At 38.5% G+C, this 14745-nt stretch overlaps 1 protein-coding gene and 1 long non-coding RNA gene across 2 annotated transcripts in view; one reads left to right on the top strand and one right to left on the bottom strand.

The window, feature by feature from the left end:
* LOC100371688 (F-box/WD repeat-containing protein 8-like) overlaps positions 1 to 709 on the bottom strand; it is a 99279-nt gene extending 98570 nt beyond the window's left edge. The window contains exon 1 of the mRNA XM_006822999.3: positions 125 to 709. Within this exon, the coding sequence (XP_006823062.2) occupies positions 125 to 568 (444 nt within the window). The 5' untranslated portion in view covers positions 569 to 709. The remainder of the gene's footprint in view (positions 1 to 124) is intronic.
* Positions 710 to 1200: 491 nt separating this feature from the next.
* On the top strand, positions 1201 to 10327 carry LOC146733611 (uncharacterized). The gene is made up of 3 exons (XR_014926727.1): positions 1201 to 1312; positions 4898 to 5208; positions 7154 to 10327. It is a non-coding gene; the product is annotated as an uncharacterized LOC146733611 (long non-coding RNA).
* Positions 10328 to 14745: the final 4418 nt, after the last annotated feature.

Raw genomic sequence — 14745 nt, 5'->3', positions numbered from 1 at the left:
GGAACATACTAAACAAGACAAATAACAACACTATTCCCAGACAGAAGGAACCGTTTTAGTTCGAAATATTTCTAAATTAATAATAGTAAACACAAGATGTACGTCTTGTAGAATATTTAATTACCAAGTCTGCAATTAAAGTGTCCAGCAAATTTGCATTTGTCCTTCCTTTAGCTTCCAATGTTCTCGTTTTCTTCGTTTCTTTGTCGATTTTACCATCTTTATTTGTATGTTCGTCTGATTCTGAGAGTTTTCTTTTCACATATGTACCTTTAAGCAAATCATTTGCAATACTGACTGCCTCGCCAACAACAGGGTCAGTCTTTGGGTAGTAAGGCAGACAATCGTCCAAATCACCTTCTTCAGCCATGTAATAATTTGATGTCCTTTTAGCGAAACCGATTTTGCGTTTCTTCGTTACATCGTCTCCGTCATCAACGTCGGCATGGCGTAAAACAGATTCAGCATCATCAAGATCCTCTTCGTTGCGTGCCATTTGCTCGTCCCGACATACCAACTCATTTCTCCAACGTTCTCGGAAATTTTCAAGTTCATTTACGTTTTCCATAGTAGAAACGTTCTTTCGTTTTCACTGTGTCTAAACAGATGACGCGAGAACTTTATCGGATCATAGTTCAAATTATTCCCGGGAAGACTATTTCCAGCAAAACACATCCATCAGTACAGCGCCATCTTGAATGACAAAGCTACGCATGTCTGACCTTCAGTTGACCTCTATACCCCAAGAAAGAGGTCATTCGTATTTGTTGTGGTTTGGCGTCACGAACACGCCCATTTATAACACGCTACGAATTAAGGTCATTGACCCTGTAAATGTCAGGTTACTTTCAAAGTGAAAAAAACACTTTCTTTTGATCATACATCGCTCAACGACCTAAGCTGTTGGAAATAACAAATAATTCAAAACTTGGTACACCCGTCGGTAGATGTTTATTTACCATAGGGAACGCATACCTGACTGGCGCCAAAAAAGCTGGAGCGTCCAGAATATCTGGGAGTTCCCCGAGTTCATCATTGTCTTAGCATAAATTGTATAACATTGTGTGCATTTTATATTTGCGTAAGCGCCAGCGTGCTTCCAAAGAACACCATTTTAGAGCCATAAACTTGGCCCGAAGCCAATTTAACCCTTGAAATAGTAGTCTGAAAGATGAGTTTTGTAAACAACCCTCTAAGAACAGTAGAACTGCGCGACGTGGTGTACAACCTCTGAGTACAACAGTCCTGTTCAAAACGCAAAAGTTGTGATTTTTTCAAGCTTGGAGTTCCTGTGTGAAGTCGTTTGTTTAATGTAAGTAAAGCCTGCCACTTGACGCTAGCCGGACATGTTTGTAATGTTTCTACGTCACGCTATCTAGATATTCAAACTATTTTTTTTTCTCGATTCAGTTTTTTAGTTTTGATTGCCCGGCATATTCAGCACATCAATAGGGCAATCGCTCTACGATTCTATTTGAAACTAACACGCAATATACTGTTGGCTGTTATGAGCCGTAAATCGGGTTATTTTTAGGGTGCTCAGACCTGAGCGGATTCGATTTGACCCGGGATTTCCACATATTCGTGGCTATCGTTTATTTACACTGGTTTCAAGTTATGATAGCAATTGCGATATACTAGTACTCTCGACAGTGATGGTATCCATAAGTCACCATAGCATTGGCAACAGGCCAATTTCTTAGTGTTTATTTTCAAAGGAGCAGCATTGCACCATACACGCACTTTCCCGGCATCGGTCTTCGAACCGTATTGCCGCCAGCCTAGTCAGCGTGGCCCGAGCACGCGTGCCGACCTGGCCTGAGGCGGCGAGTACGTGTGCTCGAAGGTCGCTATTTTAATTGATTGTTACACATTAAATGCCTATTCTCCACATTCTCGCATTGCGTGACTAACATTCATATATATTGGAGGGCAATGACCGTAACTAAGGAATAAAATATGAAATGTGTTTATTCATACAATTTCTTAAAGCTCTGGGTGTCGGCAGCCTGAGAACTGTACTTCACGTTTCAGGCCGGGGTTTCGGGTCGTTGCACTCAGGCTGTGCCCGGACGTCGAATCACGTGTGCTTCGAGAGACTTGAGCGATGATCATCTGATCTGGTCGCTGGTACCTTGACTTTCAATTTCTTTCGCATTAAGCGAGTGTTCGATCTGATCGCTGTTGGCTGTATGTGGCACAAAACTGTCGCAAGTGTATCAAGCGGGCGTACGCCCGGTTTCGACGATCTTAGGTTTTAAAATGACCCTCATTATGTTTGGACCCATATTTAGGTTTAATCAATATGGATGTTACATCTCAAAGTACCATTACCTTTGAGACTATTCCTTCCACCTTTGAATAGCGGCTTATCGCCAGTAAATTTACAAATAACTTCAATTAAACATATACGAGTACGTTAATTGAATTGCACCATATTTGTACCTGTGGTGTTAAAGGTAGTTTGTCTTTAGTGGCCGCCCTGCAGAAGATTTCTCCCGTTGACCAGGGTCCATGTTGTGATTGAACCTCATCGGTTGCCCCACCTGTATGATGACGTAATCTTGTCGGCACATTCTATGATGTTCTTCAGTGCCGGCCGAATGGGGAATACCCAATGACTTACATGTCCTATTCACAATTCGTTGTGAGTATATCTTTCATCAGTTTCGTATTGGTCACTTCCCACAATAGTATTCCAAATTAATGTTAAAAAAAAAACACAAAATCAAATTAGTTTCACAGATGATGGAATCTGACCTTTTTGCCTATAGATGAAAAAAAATTCCAAAATTGTTCGCGAATGTGACGATGACTGTTCTTATTTTAATTAAAGTCTTCCTGTTTTCACTTTAAAATTACTACTGGTATTAAAAAAGTGAATTACAGTTAGGAGTATTGGTAATTCCAGATGTATTTAGTAAAGGTGAGTGAAGATCATCGAGACGTATCCAGGACGGTTCGTATCAATGTTTGTGGGTGGTTGGCTTCAAAGAATGGTTACTCTGTCTAGCGGCACGCTCCCGAAAGTCGTGAGTTTAACAAATACAATTGTTGCTGACATTGCAAGTACGTACAAAAAATGAAACAATTGGCATTTGACAGACCATATAATGCTGTGTAAATACGGTTTTGTATTATTTGTGACAATTCGAAATATTGGAAAGGGTGTCTGACAAAAATTGTTAGTAGTGTGATTGACAGTTACGTGCAAATTGCTTTCTGAAATAGCCTGAGTTAAACCTAAAACTATTGTTGTATGTATGCTTGTCACGGTATATCCTTTTCAAATTTGATGTATCCAGCGTGCTGAAACAAGTACTGTTGTTTATAACAAACAACTGTATCCGCTTAGGTTAACAGTGACGACCGTTGCTCGGTGTGAAGTCAGCTACTGGTTCACGATTAACTATAGAAAAAACGCCTTTCACAATTTGTTTCAATTCATCATCAAAACAAGTCACGATCTTATTGTCTTGACCCTCGACACGCGACGCCCTGTCGCTAGAGTGCGCCACACGTGCTTGACACGAACACATATTTCCGACGGCATGTCAGGTTTGCCGGTGTGAAATCTAACTTGTTTTAAACTAGTTGTGTCAAACAGTCTTGCTATAATCACCAGTCAAGAGAACAGTCTCCGACCGGCCGATCGCTGATCATCGATTAACATATGATGTTGCAGACAGACAGCATCGTCTGTTGATAATTTCTTGCAAATAGTGGCGTCACTAGACTCTTATCGACCCAGCAGAATAATTATTCAACGGTCTTGACACGATTGATTAAATCCGAATTAATTCCCCATCAATTTCCTTGACCTTTCCCTGGGCAGTTTGAGTTGGGCAGAAATGGTCGAAAAGTGTAATTTTAAACTACCCTTCAATTACGATGTAAAATAGTGAATGCATTTTTAAAACCAGCGAATTAATTCTTCTGAGACATCTTTAACGACCGACCAGGGCGCGTGTCAGAAGTCCCCGGACACCTACTTTAGGGTGCTTTATCTCACAATGGCGCGTTTCATATACTATATGCGTTTTTTTTGGCAAGCGGCCACCGCAGTTCGTACCCCACTGGTTCGGCCTCGCTCTGCATTCTCTTACAGCGAGTTGTAATTCAAAACTTACGTCACTGGGAAGTTGAATTTTGTGACATGCTTAAAGTAGATTTCGAAAATCTGTCGTGTTGCCAATAAATTGTCATTTCTTGGTGACTATGACACTATTTACCGTGTCGAATTAGACATGACGTTTCAAAAGATTCAGAATCTGTTTTTAATAGAATCTGTTTTAAGGTGGGCAGACAATCTGGCAAGGGGCTATTTATACTGAGACGATAGCGTTTTGTGTTTGTTATATTTAGATAACACGCTGATAAATGTTCACATGCTCTAATTTTACCCGTTATGTGTTACCCCCTTGTTGGTGGATGAACTTGTTTACTAACAAACGCGACTTTTTGCAAGGCCACTTGTGGAATTACAAGCCGGCAAAATGATTGACACGCGGGGCACACGCTCTGGGCGTGGTGCCAACTTTGGTATCCAATCAGACTGTAGCTTGAGTCATGGCTATTTATACTTAAACACAGAATAAAACCTGGGGGCAGTCAGTATGCCATACTATATGTACGATGTCAACAAACGCACTACAATAGTGGTACATAATACAATGGGCGGCAGAAAAAATACTTGCACAGAACTACACCGACAACTCCGGGACTGATTGTACTAAGATTGTTTTATTGCATTCGCGAATGCAATACTTATACGACGAATAGGCCAACCACCATCCTGTATGTCGTCGAAGTACACCGTCGGGTCACACAAAACTGTCTCTGCCAGATTTCTTCACTATTTTTCTCATACTAGTGTACATTTCCTTTCTGCTCTCAGTGCGACGACAACAGTACGGACATATGCATCAACCATGGATTTAACCGAAGATGCCAAAATGAACAGTCCCGAAGTGGAAGAAGTTGCGAGGCGACTGAGAGAAATCGGCGATGAAATGGACGCCAAATATCAGCACAATGACATACAGCTGGGATTGCATGACTTTGTGGAACAATATATGCAACGTGGAGTGCAGTATTTCTGCAGAACTTGTGGAGTGATTCTCATATGCCATTTATTTGTTGTTGCTACAGCGAATCGAAGATGATGGCGGCGACCGCATTTCACTGCGTTGAGCTATCGACCTTGAGGTAAGCAGTTCACTGATTATTCAGCTTCGTCACGTCGGTCAGGGGCACATAACGTTGCTCGGGTCAAGTGTAGCTTCTATCTTCAGTGCTAGATTTTTTCAGCGACCTTCAAAACGATATGCATGCTCTAAATCTTTGCATATTTCCAGAATGCGACCTAGTATTTATCGGTGACATGAAAGCGAACGCACGAAATTGCCAGTTCGGCGTAATTTTTCGGCCTGGTGCTCAGCGCTTAAAACAGATGTTTTCTTGCCGTGGGCATTTGTCGGCAGGTACACAACAACAACACGAGGGATAGCGGCGGGTAAAAGGGAATACATAAATATAGTCAATAAAAGATTTGATCTGTTCGACGGCGGCGTCTTGTTATATATCAATGGTAATCGGGGATTGACAAGTATAGTTACGGCAAGACAGACTTTCTGAGAAATCAAAATGATAATGATTTCATAAACTAAAAAATCCCGCCATGTCGAAATATACGTATGATAACATAAAGATTTGAGTTGTTAACCCGCCAAGGAATCTGTAACGGGTTACTTGAAATTGTCTGGTGTATTGATTTAATAAGATGACGGAAAGGTGCTTTCGGGATTAAAAAAGAGCGATAATAATTTGAGGCGTGATTTTCCCAACAAAAGAAATTAAAGTTTCTTTGTGTATATGTATATTATAAACAGCCGCATGACTCATCGCCTTCTGTGTCAGGAAACATACTGAAGACATCGCGCATGGCAAATGAACACAATTCGGTCATAACCCGATTTAATTCAAAACAAACTGCGCAATAACTGTTATGGGGAAAACCCATAGCAGGCCTGCCGTATCAGCCTTTTCTCATCTGAGTATTAAACGACCGGGAAGAAATCTCGCATCTTTTTTTATGAATTTGAAATAACATTTTGTTTTTTTACTATGAAGCAGCCACTTCGCCGGTAAGCGTGCCGAGACACAAGACGACCTTCCGCCATATGCAATCTAAATTGCGGGGGCGGCTGACAGCCGACACCGAGTTAAAAATAGTTTTCACTATTATTATCATTGGTGCCGCGTCGTAACGTTTCAGTACATCTTGCCTCCCTATTCGTATATCTAAAATGTTTGAAATTGTTTTATTTCAATTTATATAATATAAATATTTAATTAAATTTGAATTCATTCAATTCACGTCACTGTTTTCAGTCTTAGGGCAAATCATTTGTATGTTGCGTTTCGTTTTGTTTTGTTTTTTTTGGTCAAAAAACTGTGTCGCTGTTGATAAGTACTGCGCATGTTTGAGTTCAGGCCCAAACAAAATCCTTGAAAACTTTTGCCAGGGTCCACTTTTCCGATCACCCATTGTATTGGTGTTTTGATAAACCCCGGCTAAGGTCGCGTAGCAACTGTCCGGGAAACCGTCGGCCCAAACTCGACCCCCGAAATGCTTTGACATCTGCATTGGATATCGATAGTCAATTTCGAGATTAAAACTAATACAATGCGAAGTTATATTGCAGCTTTGTCGGAAGGCTTTGTCTATTGGCGGAAAACCATACATTCACCACTGTAACTGAGGCTCTCCCTGGCTGTGGTTGCCAGGTGACCGCTGACCATAAATAAAGATTTTCTGATAAGTGACGAAAGTACGCGGCCCTTTCGAGTGATCGCGTGCGTGAATGTTCTTTATCATTACTTATAATAATATTGCCTCTTAGTCTCTAGGTGTCCATATTTTTTAATTAATTATAGTAATATTTCAGAATGTACATTCGACGAACAAAACAGTGCTCCTATTATGCAAACACATATTTGATTTACTGGGAGACATCTTAGTCCGCCGGTAAAACATTGCTATTTAAATCGTTGGATTCGCGAAATTGCCCACAACACACAACACACTCGCATATATTTTATTGGTTGTTACACATTTTAAATGTATTTTTTCATTTTTATTTCTCCCCAGGTGGCCAATTCCAGATGAAATTGTGAGGAAAGCCTGAGTAACAAAGACTTATTTAAAGCGGTACTTTTCCCGTTAAACATTGAACTGCCACGTGCTGCAACGAGGACCATCTCGGGATAAATGCTAATTCCGCCTCCAATATCTTACGATGTGACCATCAATTCAGCGTCAACGTTCTTCATCCCGGTTATCAGTGTATCGCGAGATTCATGAGTTGGTGGGCGTTGTCAAGAACACTTTTGACTAGCTCAGTCGAACGATGAGGGACTCCGTCATGGACTCCGTTATGGACAATCCGTTATTCAATACTTACATGCGGTTACTTAAATTTCTCGGTTTTTGCCGAGATTTTGTTCACCTGCAGATTCTCCGGACAAACCACGTCCGGTCATTTACATTGCAAGATTTTACCATATCAAAATTCACTTGGTTAAAAAAGTTGAATGGACATGCATCGATGTGGTCAACTTTGACCGTCACTCGTGACCTTCACATCATTGACATTTGCTACAATTGTATATATATTTTTCTTCAAAACTTCAATAATTGTATTTTTTTTATTTTATTCTGCCATGTTATTTAAAGCTGCCCTAGATCGTTTGTATGTTGTTTTAGGTAAATTGAAACCTAGTGGTTTGAGAAGGCTATTGATAGGTAGCCAGTCATTTCAGCCAGTGTGCGATATTCGATAGCCTGCAACTCAGCGGGCCTTCCCGACGGGAGCCATCAACAATTCAAAATTTATATATATTACAAGTGAAGATAGAAGTAGCCAACAAAGAGTGGCAAATAATAGTTTATTGACAGAGATTGTGCAAACGCCGTCGTTGAAAGATCTTTTACGATTTGGACTTTATACCTGGTTTGGCCTACACGTATTACACTGTTTCGGTGTTGCATATCGCACGAAAAATACTATTTTACTATACTGCTATTTACACGTGAAATGACGAACGTTTTCTTGACGGGATAGATCCATCCACTATATTTTTACTATGTGTCAGTCTTCTTTTTAACCGTGACTGTTACCAATTTATTTGGTCTCTTCTCCAAATCGTAGCTGGAATGATGCTACTGTTGCAATTATATTATCAGCAAGCACGGTGATTTCGATTACATGTAATTTATTTTGCCTAATTAATTCAGAACGGGTTAAAATTGTAAGCCGTAAAATGTGTTATTTTGTGCCATCCTAACCTCGTATTTACTACTGTCCGATTGTTTCTGTGCTCAATCCGCTGACAGCGAACGTGTTTGTTTAACAGTCTGGTAATCATTGAGGCCAAGCTGGGTTTCGTCACCTCGAGATGACCTCTCTTTTCAATATACCAGATGTAGAACAACGAGTAAAAATGTTAATATCTTGTATACTTGTCGTAGTCGGGCCTAATCGGCGAGGCGCTGTGTATACGGGAAATGAGGCGTCTGGTTTGCCCACATCTAACGCTCTGATCGGATAGTTACACTTCAACGGGTTTGCACAAAAACTGCAAGCGACAGCTAATGCCTCGTCCTGGCAAGCTATTGTCCAAAGTCATTTGGTACGTAGAATGGACGTATTCTGGATGTCCGAACGGGAAGTGCTCGCTGAGACGGTGGTGCTGGAAATTTAGTCCGAACCGATTAAAGCTTGGCCAGCTAAATCAATATTACTGTTTACCGGAAAACTATTGCCAGACAAAATATTTGTTTTGTCTAATATTTACATATAAAAACTGCCCCTAACTACTGTTTACCACTGCCCTGTATTATACTTATGTAAACAGTCTTATTTATTGCTAAATTATTGACAAAACAAAATATGAAACTTTCCGACAGGGTTTCAAAATCCAAGGGCATAAAACGATGGCAGGTGATGTGAAAATTATTGTATTTTGATTATTTCGTATTTTCTCGTTTTTTTATTTATTCTGATCCTTGTTTTTTTCTCCGAGTATTTGAAATTACTCATGTTTTTTTTTTCTTTTTGTTTTTGAAAAAGAAAACCAGACAGTTTAAACTAGTTTGAGTTTTTTATCCAATTTTACTATTTGAACATTTTATTTAATTTATTTTTGTATTTTTTGTTTCTTTGAGTAAATGCTCGAACACAATCTTAACTGTACTTCTGAAAATTTAGTATCGTGAGGGGAGAAGCATTAAACGCCCTCTCTGGTCGGGAAGTCTCCATATTTGCGAAGGTACATCTGGAGGACTATGACAGAAAAGTACAACTCCCGGCAATGCTCGGTACAGCAACTTAATCGAATTGATGTATTTCTTTTACTGCCAATAGTTTGTTATGCACTCTTTTTTTATACAATAGTCTTTTATACCAATTTGAAATGAGATTCTATTTTGTTATTAATTCCTAAGTTTTGTCTGATTCAAGTGATTACCTTGTAAGAATTTAAAAGTTGATTTTTTCAAAATTACAGCCAATGACATTTATAGTTTTAGAACAGATTTATCAGGATCTGTCACTAAACCCCGCTCTACTGCTCAAGTCATGATGTAACATAAATCACGTTATGTACAAACGCTTGTGCAGTGCAAACTATCACGTCTTTAATTTACCAGTAATTTCCCGGGTGGTGGCTTAAGGCTTACTTGTAAATATAATTTTTTTCTGTAAATTTTTATATATTTCTCTTTGTCATCGATATCCATCTCAACCATGCATTCCTTTGTGTTTGTGGTTCAATGTGCATTTGTGAAATGGAAACATTGCTGACTAATTAATTCGTTAATTGCATGAATAAATTAGTGAACGTATGACACAAATTAGTACATGCGAAGACATCATGGGAACAAGTAAAGGCGCCGGAATCAACATCACACACTCAGTGACGTAACACTGTGACGTAGCAGAGATGGATTTTGTTTATAAGTTGTAAATAGTACTGTTCATATTTTGTTTACTTTGTTTATACAAACTTGTTTACACATAAGCATTGCGTGCTTTGACACGGGTATTTGTCTTACGATTACTGACATAAAGTCTGAAAGTCATTGGACAAATTACAATTTGTTGACTGCGGCGGAATGACTGTAAAATGCACAAAGAAGCTAACAAAAATTGAAGTTCAATTTTATGAACATTGACGCGCATGCGCAGCATTTGATGATTCACAATCAGTTTATTGTAGCGTATCGATGCGCAATTAAGTGTAATAAAAACGAAAGATATTAAAAGCAGAGATTCATGTCGTTTCTTTGATGTGTTTGCCGAAACTGTTTGCGTCACACGTACATTCACATTTTAAATCAATTTACACTTTTAACAAACACCGTTAGCGTTGCTCTATTTACGTATATCGGTGACCTGCACAGGTTACACCTGTATGTCAGTGGCAGGTCTCCCTACTTCCGCGTCCCTAAGGGGTGAACCATTAGAAACTATGGGAGGGGCGATAGCAGCAAAAACTGTGCAAATTATGTTTTCCTTCCTTTATATCTGTGCTAATTGTTCAGTTCCATGATGAATTTCCTGTAACTTTCACCGCAATTGAGGTGTGCAGAATTTGTTTCTGTTATTGATTCTTGCAAATCTACGAATTTTCCTTTTTTTTTTTTCAATTCTGCCACGCCAGAATTTTCAATGGCCAGCCCCTAAGAGCTATCATTCGAATAGCCATAAATATGAGACAATACTTTCAGGTTGGTTGGTGGATTGCGAGTATTATGTTGGTTTGTAGCATGAATACGCGGGAACTAAAGGCTCACATTTCAGCACGTACGAATATTAGCACATTCTTTTGATTGTGTTACGAATTACTGAGATTGTTGAAATATACATCACATTACCGCATATATGCCATATCGACTAAAAGTACCATCTTAAGAGCGAGAGTGAATATTCAATTAAATTGGCGTGTGTTCACATGTCTATAATCACCACCCGCCTATATGATCTCTAAACGACCCCGTGTGTCGCGGTAGTTGCTAAGAGATAACTCTCCATTGATGTCCATCTTTTTACTAGTCACGGAATAGAATGACACCCACTAAACAATAACAAGTAACCTGTAGAATGCTGTGTGGGTAATATTTTTATATTGATTTTTGCTGCATTTGCAGCAAATAGTTACCAAACAATGAGAAATCTATTGGATTGAATATACCTCTCAGGTGGCTTCACATGCATAGTTCAAGCCTGCCTAACCGGTGCTAATACCATATTTAGTTACAGCTTCATGTTCCCAGTAATTCATGAAAGACTGGCACTCCCATGCAATTAACAGCGAGTTAAATTCTTGGGATTGAAACGTATATTTTGAAGTCACTGATGTAGGCAATGAATAACTTAAAGTTGACATAAAGACGAGGTAGTGCTCAACTAGAGGCTGAAATTATAATTAATTTGTTTATTTCAATTTCTCCTGAAGTCAAATAGAAAACACTGGTGAAACACGATAGTACCCATGGGCGAAAGGATGTTTTGGGGTGTAGTTTACATTGTGTATGGAGTGGTAGGATCGGGTGTAATTTGTTCATTTCCAACTCTTATGAAGTCACGTAGAATTTCACTTAATTTATTTTTGCTGACATGTTTTCAAGCATTACATGTGAATCCAATTTTCACTGTGCTGTGTCTCAATCGAGTGTGAGGGAAATGGCATTTTCACTGGAATTTATTTCAGGGGGAAAATGTTTTCAGTGATAATGAAGTATTATGACAGAACCCCATACCCTCCCCGTGGCTTTCATTGCGTATGAAAGTTATTTTCACGAGTGATGCGGTGTATCCTGCTGCCGTACTTTCACGAGCGAAGCCACTGGGAGGGTATGGGGTTCTGTTATTATTACATATGTCCCATATTTGATTATTTCATATTAAAGAAAGAACGTGCAACAAATCGGGATAGAAATTTAGGTCGGGGAACCCAATTGCCCATTAATATGCTCCAAGACAGTGCTGCGACCTAGCAACGCGTGTCAGTGTAGAACGCGTGTCACTGTACGTGTGAAAATAAAATAATCAGACGTCTAAACTTGAGTCATTGTCCGAATAAATACTGCTCAAATTGACTAAGTGTTCAAACGTCATAAAAAAGACGCCGCCGACGATGCGCGTCGCACAATCTTTTTGCTAGCTGTCAAACAACTTGTCAAGTCAAAACATCTACGCGCCAAAGTGAAAAGGCTGATTTTACTGCGGGTCCAGGCTGCGGGTGGATGTTCAGAGAGCCCTTCAAGATTGATAAAACTCAGTTTCCAGGTGGTCAACATACATTAAGTTTTCCCAATCCTAGTATTCTATGTGATGTACATCTAACATGCCAAAAATGAACGATTGGTGAACGATTTGAACCTGACAAAAATAGCAGACGGAAATGTGTTTACAAAATAAAAATAGTGATTACTTGATTTTAAAAATAGATACCAGGAAGGGGAGGGGGTAAAAGAAAAGTTATATAACATTTTATTATTCAATAATTTATTAAAATACATAAGTTTGTCCAATTCCTGTGATACAACACCTCAGACATAGCTCATTGTACTCGGTTTGAGTGTGGGTACAAAGTTACTATTTGAATTTTTTATATCTTTTTTCATTAATGAGAAATTTGACCCCAAAGTTAGAGTAACTGTTCACCAGGAATGGCTTTTTAACTCTTCTGTGATTTTTTTGGGCTTGGCTGATTTTGTTCAAACTTGATAGGCAGATCGTACCATCACTAATTGGAAAAACAATCCTGACCCACCGCTACCATGGCAACAGCCAAAATCTGTTTTTTGAATACTTTCGCCCCAAATTTATTACCTCCTACCAGTCTTGTAATAGCAGTGGCCAAATGATCATGCTTTTTATTCTGGCTACGTTGCGCACTGGTAAGAGATCACTGGCGCCGACATTGTTACACTGTCAACGTAATCCCAATTGAACTTTGAATAAAATCTAAATGCTGCCTCCAATCTAGAAAATACTATCGCAAAACGGTTAGAAATAATACATTTAACGGCTGAAGACGTCCTAGCAATAAAATAAAGGGACTTCTAAAGACTGAATGTTATTTTGCGAACCTCGTATAAAGGTGCCTGGTTTTAGTTATAAACCGACGTTAGCTTCTTAGTATAGTAAGGTAAAATATAAAGTTAAGAGCAAAGAAGGATTAACTGAACACTTCACTTCAAGGGTGGGAGTAAAACAGGGCTGTAATTTAAGCCCAACCCTATTCAACATCTTCATAAACAATTTACCTGATGTCCTTAATAAACCTAGATGTGACCCACCCAAACTACAAAACACACCTATTAACTGTATAATGTATGCTGACGATCTTGTAATACTTTCTGAATCAAAAACAGGATTACAAACTTGCCTTGATAATTTATCGATATACACTAAAAAATGGCATCTAACTGTTAACACGGAAAAGACAAAAACTATGATCTTTAACAGATCAAACAGACTTCTAGAGAATGATATTTTCTTCTTTGAAGGTTGTGAGTTAATTACTGTAAAATCAACCAATTACCTAGGATTAATAGTAAGCGCTAATGGAAAATTCAAGGAAGGCCTAAAAAACATAAAAAGAAAAGCTTTAAAGGCCTTATTTTCCTTAAAGGGAAAAACAGGCAAAAATCTAAGTATACCACTGTCACTCTCTCTGTTTGATAAACTAATCAGACCAATTCTCACATATGGTAGTGATGTATGGGGAGATGAAATTTCACTAAAATCACCAATTGAAGATGTACATATAAATTATCTTCGTTTTCTTTTGGGTACATCCAAAAACACTACAACAATGGGTTTATACGGCGAACTTGGACGTTACCCATTGGAGACTTTTATCGAAAAACAAATGATAAAATATTTTAATCGTATAAAGAACTCGTCAAATCCATTACTAAAACTAGCTTTCCAAGAAAATAAAGAAATTAACAGTAAATGGTACACCAATATAGATTCCCTTTTAAATAACATCAACCATTCTTACCTGATCGACAGCGATGAAACTCTAACTGCAAGGCAATTAGGACAAATCAACAAAAATATACAAACATCATTCATATCAACTTGGAAAAGTGAATTACATAATGACAATCGATCAAAACAAAATGAAAAAAATAAATTAAGAACATACAGAGAATTAAAAAACAACTTTGCTTTCGAAACATACCTTGTTACCCTGAAAAACATTGATATGCGCGAAAATTTAACTAAATTCCGCCTCAGTGACCATAACTTGAAAATTGAGACTGGCAGACACAAAAGAATACCCCTTGCTAATAGATTATGCAACCTTTGTGATAAAAATGAAGTAGAAGATGAGTATCACCTCATGATGTCATGTAAAAGATATACCCCCGAAAGAAATGTCTTATTCGAAATAGCAAAAACCAAAATCCAAAACTTTAAAAATTTGCCGCTAAAGACTCAATTCATAGCCTTGCTAAACAACAGTGGCCTAACACTCCCCGTAGCAAGGTACCTAAAGAAGTGTTTTGAAATAAGACAGCAACCCCAGTGACAACCTTCTCTCACTATTTGAGTTTTGCATTTTGTTTTCTATCTATCGTAGTATCATAATTTTATACTAGCTATTATCTGTAATGTATTAGCTTAGATTGTTTTTTTTTTTTTTTTTTTATTATCTATTTTC

The sequence above is a fragment of the Saccoglossus kowalevskii genome, chromosome 16, assembly GCF_978046115.1.
Source record: "Saccoglossus kowalevskii chromosome 16, keSacKowa6.1, whole genome shotgun sequence".
Classification (NCBI taxonomy): Eukaryota; Metazoa; Hemichordata; class Enteropneusta; family Harrimaniidae; genus Saccoglossus; species Saccoglossus kowalevskii.
This window is presented reverse-complemented; position numbering and strand designations above follow the sequence as displayed.